The sequence below is a fragment of the Hyla sarda genome, chromosome 1 (assembly GCF_029499605.1).
Source record: "Hyla sarda isolate aHylSar1 chromosome 1, aHylSar1.hap1, whole genome shotgun sequence".
In the NCBI taxonomy this organism is placed as follows: domain Eukaryota; kingdom Metazoa; phylum Chordata; class Amphibia; order Anura; family Hylidae; genus Hyla; species Hyla sarda.
In genome coordinates this window covers 279818569-279827364 of record NC_079189.1, presented here as the reverse complement: position 1 = coordinate 279827364, position 8796 = coordinate 279818569, and the positions used below count along the sequence as shown (strand labels likewise).

The 8796-nt window shown below is 40.3% G+C and overlaps 1 protein-coding gene across 1 annotated transcript in view; it reads right to left on the bottom strand.

Annotated features, from left to right (window-relative positions):
- Positions 1-500: 500 nt before the first annotated feature.
- The window catches only part of LOC130305375 (olfactory receptor 13G1-like), a 90394-nt gene continuing 82098 nt past the window's right edge, over positions 501-8796 (bottom strand). Inside the window, exon 2 of the mRNA XM_056551989.1 lies at positions 501-1488. Coding sequence (XP_056407964.1) covers positions 534-1478 — 945 coding nt within the window. The 5' untranslated portion in view covers positions 1479-1488 and the 3' untranslated portion in view covers positions 501-533. The remainder of the gene's footprint in view (positions 1489-8796) is intronic.

Here is an 8796-nt window from a genome sequence, read left to right as displayed (position 1 = left end):
AGTTCCTGAGGTAGACCGTTCCATAAATTCACAGTCCTCACGGTAAAGAAAGCGTGTTGCCCCTTTAGACTAAAGCTTTTCTTCTCCAGACGGAGGGAGTGCCCCCTCGTCCTTTGGGGGGGGGGGGGGGGGGGGGGGAGGGGGGTTAACCTGGAACAGTTTTTCTCCATATTTTTTGTATGGGCCATTTATATACTTATATACGTTTATCATATCCCCCCTTAAATTTGACAGAACTCATAGAAATTTTGATATTTCATTATAGCATTAGGCCATTTTTGTATTTTTTACAATTCATTTCTATAGTATTCTGATTTGGTACAGCAGGATGAATCCTGTAGAGGATGTGGCGCATCAAACTAAACACCACCACCACCACGTACATTACTAAATGCAAAGACAAGAAAAATTTTAAAAAATACAACACTGAATACACCTGTAAATAGCATTGCTTTAATTGTACACAATTTTAATACATTGCTGAATGCATAGATTAACTCTTGCATTAATGTCAATCATTAGCAAATGGTCTCTCACTTATGCCATGATTTTTTTATGGCAAATGTTTTATTGATAGCATTGATCACCTCTTTGTTCCGCAGACTGTATATAATGGGGTTTAATACTGGAGATGCTATGGCATAGAGAGCAGATACAACTTTGTCAGCTTCCAATTGGTTGCTGAATGCAGGTCGCACATATGTATAGATCACTCCACCATAGAAGATAGTCACTACTGTGAGGTGAGAGGCACAGGTTGAGAATGCCTTCTTCTTCTTTTCTGCTGATTTAATTTTCATAATTGTGGAAATGATATATGTATATGAAATAACAGTCAGTATAAAACAGATCATTCCTAGAAGCACATCTGAGGCCACAATGACAACATCATTGACATAGGTATCAGAATTAGCCAACTTCAGTACTGGAGGAATTTCACAGAAAAAGTGATCAATAATATTTGTTTCCCTAAAGGAGAGTTTTAATATAAGACATGTATGTGTCATTGAGTTCACTGAACCCAAAATCCATGCTGCCCCAGCCAGACATACACAAGCTGTTCTGCTCATTATTGACTTGTAACGTAAAGGGAAGCAGATTGCTACATATCTGTCATAAGCCATAACCGTCAGGAGAATAAGCTCAGTACTCAGAGCTGCAGTAAAGAGATATAACTGGGAGATGCAGCCAGAATAGGAGATGTCCTTCTTATCCATTACAAGTATCTGAAGCATTTTAGGAATAGCAGCAGTTGTGCAACAAATATCCAAGATTGAAAGATTAATAAGAAAGAAATACATTGGGGTGTGAAGTCGAGGATCAATGCTAATAACTACAGTTATCAAAATATTCCCAATGAATGCCATCATGTAGATCAATAAGAATATTGTAAAGAAGAGAGGCTGGAGATATGGATAGTGGGACAAGCCTACAAGGAGGAATTGCATAAGTGACGTCTGATTCATCTTGGATGCCATAATTCAAAACCTGCAAAACAAAAATATATGTACATAGAAAAAATCACTTTCATATCCAAAACCATGACTTAGGGTTACCTATATATAAATGTACAGGGTGGGCCATTTATATGGATACACCTTAATAAAATGGGAATGGTTGGTGATATTAACTTCCTGTTTGTGGCACATTAGTATATGTGAGGGGGAAACATTTCAAGATGGGTAGTGACCATGGCGGCCATTTTGAATTCGGACATTTTGAATCCAGTTTGACACATCAAACATATAGGGATTTTCACAAGTAAAACAATGGTGTGCTTGGTTTTAACATAACTTTATTCTTTCATGAGTTATTTACAAGTGTCTGACCACTTATAAAATGTGTTCAATGTGCTGCCCATTGTGTTGAATTGTCAATGCAACCCTCTTCTCCCACTCTTCACACACTGATAGCAACACTGCAGGAGAAATGCTAGCACAGGCTTCCAGTAGCCGTAGTTTCAGGTGCTGCACATCTCGTATCTTCACAGCATAGACAATTACCTTCAGATGACCCCAAAGATAAAAGTCTAAGGGGGTCAGATCGGGAGACCTTGGGGGCCATTCAACTGGCCCACGACGACCAATCCACTTTCCAGGAAACTGTTCATCTAGGAATGCTCAGACCTGACACCGATAATGTGGTGGTGCATCATCTTGCTGGAAAAACTCAGGGAACGTTCCGGCTTCAGTGCATAAAGAGGGAAACACATCATTATGAAGCAATTTCGCATATCCAGTGGCCTTGAGGTTTCCATTGATGAAGAATGGCCCCACTATTTTTGTACCTAATATACCACGCCATACCATCAATTTTTGTGTTCCAACAGTCTTGGAAGGATCTATCCAATGTGGGTTAGTGTCAGACCAATAGCGGTGGTTTTGTTTGTTAACTTCACCATTCACATAAAAGTTTGCCTCATCGCTGAACAAAATCTTCTGCGTAAACTGAGGGTCCTGTTCCAATTTTTGTTTTGCCCATTCTGCAGCACCTGAAACTACGGATACTGGAAGCCTGTGCTAGCATTTCTCCTGTGGTGTTGCTTTAAGTGTGTGAAGAGTGGGAGAATAGGGTTGCATTGACAATCCAACACAATTGGCAGCACATTGAACACATTTTATAAGTGGTCAGAAACTTGTAAATAACTCATGAAAGAATAAAGTTATGTTAAAACCAAGTACATCATTGTTTTTCTTGTGAAATTCCCAATAAGTTTAATGTGTCACATGACCCTTTTCCTATTGAAAAAACAAAAGTTGTATTCAAAATGGCCGCCATGGTAACCACCCATCTTGAAAAGTTTCCCCCTCACATATACTAATGTGCCACAAACAGGAAGTGTCTATCACCAACCATTCCCATTTTATTAAGGTGTATCCATATAAATGGCCCACCCTGTATATTGGTGGCACGACATACTAAATATACATTCTGCTTTCTCTCTAACTCCATAATAGAAAAACTAATATGCCACTAGAATAAAAAGTCAAGAGATGTAGGGGGAGATTTCTCAAAACCTGTGCAGAGGAAAAGTTTACCAGTTGCCCATAGAAACCACATATTTTCACTATAGCTCTCTGATCTTAACCCCTTAAAGAGTACCTGTCACCAAATAAAACTTTTAATATAGTGTTCCTTGTGTAATTAGCGGACACTTTCCCATTCACTTGCTTTTAAAATGATCATCATAAATGTCTAAAATGTAATAGAAAAAACGGCCTCTAGGTGGCTCTGTTCTGTTCCCTGCCACAATTAATGCAGTGAGTTTGGTCTCGTCCCGGCCTGGCAGGAGATCAAACTTAGGAAGCGTTTCTCTGCACTGAGCTTGATTGACATATGCATACGCCCTGCATCCCCGATCCTTAAGGACTCAGGGCGTACCTGTACACCCTGGTCCCGTCTACTGGGTTTAAATGGTTCTCACCAGCAGAGAACGGGTTAAACCATGTGGGTTGCTACGGGCAGCCAGGACCCACGGCTAATGCCGGGCATGGCCGATCGGGCCAATGCTCAGCATTAACCCATTAGACGCCACAATCAAAGTTGATCACGGCGTCTAAAATAAAAATAAAAGAATCCCGGCAGCTCAGCGGAGCTGATCGGGACTATCGCGACAAAATCGCGATGTCCCAATCAGTTTACCGGACAACAGGAGGGTCCTCACCTGCCTCTCCATTGTCTGATCGACGATCTACTGCTCCATGCCTGAAAAAACATCATTATGTAACTTTTGGGGCCTCTGTTTCTATGCAGTACATTTTTCAGTAAAAATGACACCTGATCTTTATTCTGTAGGTCCATACGATTAAAATGATACTTATATTGGTTACATTTTGTCGTACTTCTGGAAAAAATCATAACTGCATGCACAGAGATTTATACGTTTCAAATTGTCATCTTCTGACCCCTATAACTTTTTTATTTTCCTGCGTATGGAGCGGTATGAGGGCTCATTTTTTGTACTGTGATGTGAAGTTTTTAGCGGTACAATTTTTATATTGATCGCACTTTTTGATCACTTTTTATAAATTTTTTCATGATATAAAAATTGGAATATTTTTGCGTGTACGCCATTGACCATGCAGTTTAATTAATTATATATTTTTATAGTTCGGACATTTACGCACGCGGCAATACCACATATGTTTATATTTATTTTTATTTACATGTTTTTTTTTTTATGGGAAAAGGGGGGTGATTTGAACTTTTATTAAGGAAAGGGTTAAATTACATTTATTAACTTTTTTTTACACTTTTTTTTGCAGTGTTATAGCTCCCATAGGGGGCTATAACATTGCATACACTTATTGCCAGCACTGTTCACTGAAAAGCCATAGCTTTGCATTGATCAGTGTTATCGGCGGTCGATTGCTCAAGCCTGCATCTTAGGCTTTGAGCAATCAATCGCCGAAGGGACACGCCGGAGGAAGGTAAGAGGACCTCAGCTCGTGTCCCAGCTGACCGTGACACCGCATTTTCATTGTGGTGGTCCCGATCAGCCCCACTGAGCAGCCGGGAAGGTTTCACTTTCGTTTTAGATGCCGTGTCTAAAGGGTTAATAGCGCGCGGCACCGCGATCGCTGCCGCGCGCTATAAGCCCTGGGTCCCGGTTTCAGATAAATGCTGGGACCGACCCGTCACCGCGTGACCCCGCGTTATATCGTAAATATACGTCCTTGGTCGTTAAGGGGTTAAATCACCCCCTTTTCCCATTATTTAAATAATATAATGTAATAAAGAATAAAAATAATCTTATGTGGTACTGCCGCGTGTGTAAATGTCCGAACTATTAAAATATTAGGTTAGCTAAACCACACGGTCGATGGCGTACACGTAAAAAAAAAAAAACAAAGTCCAAAATTGTGCATTTTTGGTCACTTCATATACCATAAAAATATTAATAAAAAGCGATCAAAAAGTCCTATAAAAAATGGTACCACTAAAAACTACAGATGACGGCGCAAAAAATTTGCATTAAAACCGCCCATACACGGAAAAATAAAAAAGTTATTGGGGTCATAAAACGCCAATTTTAAACATACTAATTTTGTTGCATGTAGTTTATAATTTTTTAAAGTATTAAAATAAAATAAAACCTACATAAATTAGATATCTTTGTAACCGTAAACTGTATGGACCTACAGAATAAAGATAAGGTGTCATTTTTACCAAATATTTCACCGTGTAGAAACGGGAGCCCCCAAAAGTTACAAAATTGCGGGTTTTTTTACCCCACAAATACATTTTTGGGGTTTCGCCACAGTTATATTATAAAATCAGTGATGTCATTGCAAAGCACAATTGGTGATGCAAAAAACAAGCCCTTATATGGGTCTGTAGGTGCAAAATTGAAAGCGAAAAAGCAAAAATGCAAAAACAAACATTTGCTGAGTCCTTAAGGTGAAAATACGCTGAGTCCCTAAGGGGTTAGGTCCCCTAAGAAAACATTGATATGCAATGAACATTGAAATGCACATAGCATTATACAGTGTGAACAGCAACCCACTGATCTAGCCTGGCTTTTTTGTCACATTTTATTCCCAAAAAATTAATAAAAAATTATCTAAAAGTTTTATATATGCAAATGAGGTATCGTTAAAAAGTACAGATGACAGTGCAAAAAATGAGCCCTCATACCGCCCTATATACAGAATAATGAAAAAGTTATAGGTGGTTAAAATAAGGCGATTTTAGATTACTGATTTGTACAAAAAGTTTTAGATTTGTTTTAAGTGGTACAAAAAATATAAAAGTATCTAGCCACGATTATCATTTTAATCGTATTGACCCACAAAATAAAGAACACATGTCATTTCTATCGTAAAGTGTACAGTGTACAGTGTGAAAACAAAACCCTTCAAAATGTGAAAAATTGTGGTTTTCATTTAAATTTCCTCCCTAAAAAAATATTCGCCGTACATTTTATGGTAAAATGAGAGGTTTCATTAAAAAGTACAGTTGGTCACGCAAAAAAACAAGCCCTTATATGGATCTGTAGATGGAAATATAAAAGAGTTATGGATTTTAGAAGGCGAGGTGGAAAAAACAAAAACGCAAAAATAAAATTGGCCTGGTCCTTGTTACGCCGAGCGCTACGGGTCCCCGCTCCACCCCGGAGCGCTCGCAGCGTTTACCTGCTCGCAGCGCCCCAGTCAGACCCGCTGACCGGGAGCGCTGCGATAGTGTCTCTAGCAGGGATGCGATCCGCGATGCGGGACGCGCCCGCTCGCGGTTCGCATCCCAGCCTGCTTACCAGACCTGTCCTCTGTCTGTCCAGTCCCGGCGCACGCGGCCCCGCTCCCTAGGGCGTGCGCGCCGGCTCTCTGCGATTTAAAGGGCCAGTGCGCCGCTGATTGGCGCCTGGTCCAAATGAGTGATTTCACCTGTGCACTGGTCTATATTACCTCCCTTCCCCTTCCCTGTGTTGCCGGATCTTGTTGCCATTGTGCCAGTGAAAGCGTTCCTTGTATGTCCCAAGCCAGTGTTCCAGACCTCCTGCCGTTGCCCCTGACTACGATCCTTGCTGCCTGCCCTGACCTTCTGCTACGTCCGACCTTGCTCTTGCCTAATCCCTTGTACCGCGCCTATCTCAGCAGTCAGTCGGGGTTGAGTCGCTATCGGGTGGAACGACCTGGGGGTTACCTGCCGCAGCAAGTCCATCCCACTTTGCGGCGGGCTCTGGTGAATACCAGTAACCCCTTAGACTCCGTTCCCCTGGTACGGCCCACGTCATCACCCCACTGACACAGAGGATCCACCACCAGTATCCTCTCGGTACCCGGATCCTGACAGTCCTTATGGTTAAAATGGGCTTGGTCCTTAAGGGGTTAAAGGGATACTCCACCCCTAGACGTCTTATCCCCTATCCAATGGAAAACCATGTACAATAACAGCTATTTCAAGTTTACAAGTGGACATTAAAAGAAATGGCTGAAAAATATCCCTTATAGTCAGTTCAAAAGAATGAGGAACTGCACTAAGGACCAGACCTTTATAGAACAGGCAAAACTTATCGAAAAATGATTCAAAGTGAAAGGCTACCCTAAAAAGCTGATCCCTAATGCCTACATTAGAGATCCTACATTAGTGAAAATCCAAAAACAGGAGCAATGTTTGTTGCCCAAAGGAAGAAAAGATGCAGATATCATTGATATTCATTACCACATTTAATAATGCAGCTACACAGATTAAGAAGATATTATTTGACAACTGGTATATTTTACAAAAATATCACTCTGGAAACCCCAATCATTACATGCAGGACACCTACTCTGAAAAACCTCCTTGCCCCAAGCCAGCTTAAACAGCACAAGAAAGCAGAAAAACAATAAGGACTACTAGGAAGCTACCGATGTCAGAAGCTACAACGTTTGTGCTGTAGAGAAATTGGACACAATACCACCATCATCGCATCCACAGGAGAATTATTTACAATCAAACATCATCTCACATGTGAAACATCTTATTGTTGCCGCCTCCAATGTATTGGACGCACCACCCAATCCCTAGGGTGTAGAACAAATAGAAATCATAAAGACTGGTTTTATGCCACATGGATTTTCTCGTCAATGTATCACTATAAATCCAGGAGTTGGGAATCCCTTCGTTATAACTCCCATTGATAACATTTCTTCCACTACTGCCAACAGATTTGAAGCTCTCAAGAAAAGGGAAATGTTCTGCAAGTACAAAATGCAAACCTTTGTCCCTCAAGGACCGAATTAGATATCTGAAACAATAATCTATTAACAATACACCAGTATAGCAACTCTCGATCAGTATTATCTTTACCTTTATGTCCTTGTTCTTTTTTTTCCCCATGTTCATGAACAATAAAGTTTTTTTTTATTATTGTTAACATGGCACAACTAAAGGAAACTGACTTTATTTATTATGCGTGGTATATAGAAAACACCTGGCACTGCTGTGTGGCATTCAGTCCATCAATATCCCCTCTGGTGACACAATAATGCAGTGATTCTGTCCTATGTAGTGGCGGTGGTGCTAGCTCGTGTAAGTGGCAGACACTTCAGCAAATACAGGTAAAGAGTTCAAAGAAAAGTGCACTCACCACGTTTGCAGCTTCATCTTAAAGACTTTATTGAAGACTTCCAGGATCAGACAAACAAGTGCAGGGGGACAACAGGAGAGGGAGGTATTCTCGGGCTACGGAACCGTCTCGCGCTTGTTGCACTTCTTTAGGCCCCTGCACTTGTTTGTCTGATCCTGGAAGTCTTCAATAAAGCCTTTATGATGAAGATGCAAACGTGATGAGTGCGCTTGTCTTCGAACTCTTTAGCTTTATTTATTCACATGTGACAACTCTAAAATGACATAGTACTGTGTATTAGATCATGTTCTGTATATTCATGTCAAATCTATCACACAGTGAGTTCATGACTCAATGTGGTGACCTCTGACCCGGCACTAGTTCACATTTCCATGGCCAGGGAATGTATTTAAGTTTGAACTGTTATGAATGTACCATATATACAACAACCCACACACGTACTATCATTATCCAGTAGAAGGGAGAAGTGCTGAACCAGAAAAACATATTGATTTTACAAATTACAATTGGTCCTGTAAAAACATGCCCTAATATGGGTCTGTGGATGGGAAAAAAATAATTATGGCTCTAAAAAAATGAAGAAAAAAAAATTAAATGCAAATGTTAAAACTAACATGTCTAAAATGAGCTGTGTCCTTAAGGGGTTCAACACAGTAAAACTGATTGTTTACATAAATACTGTATATAGCTAAAGTATATTCTGGTATAGCCTTGTTCTTACAGGC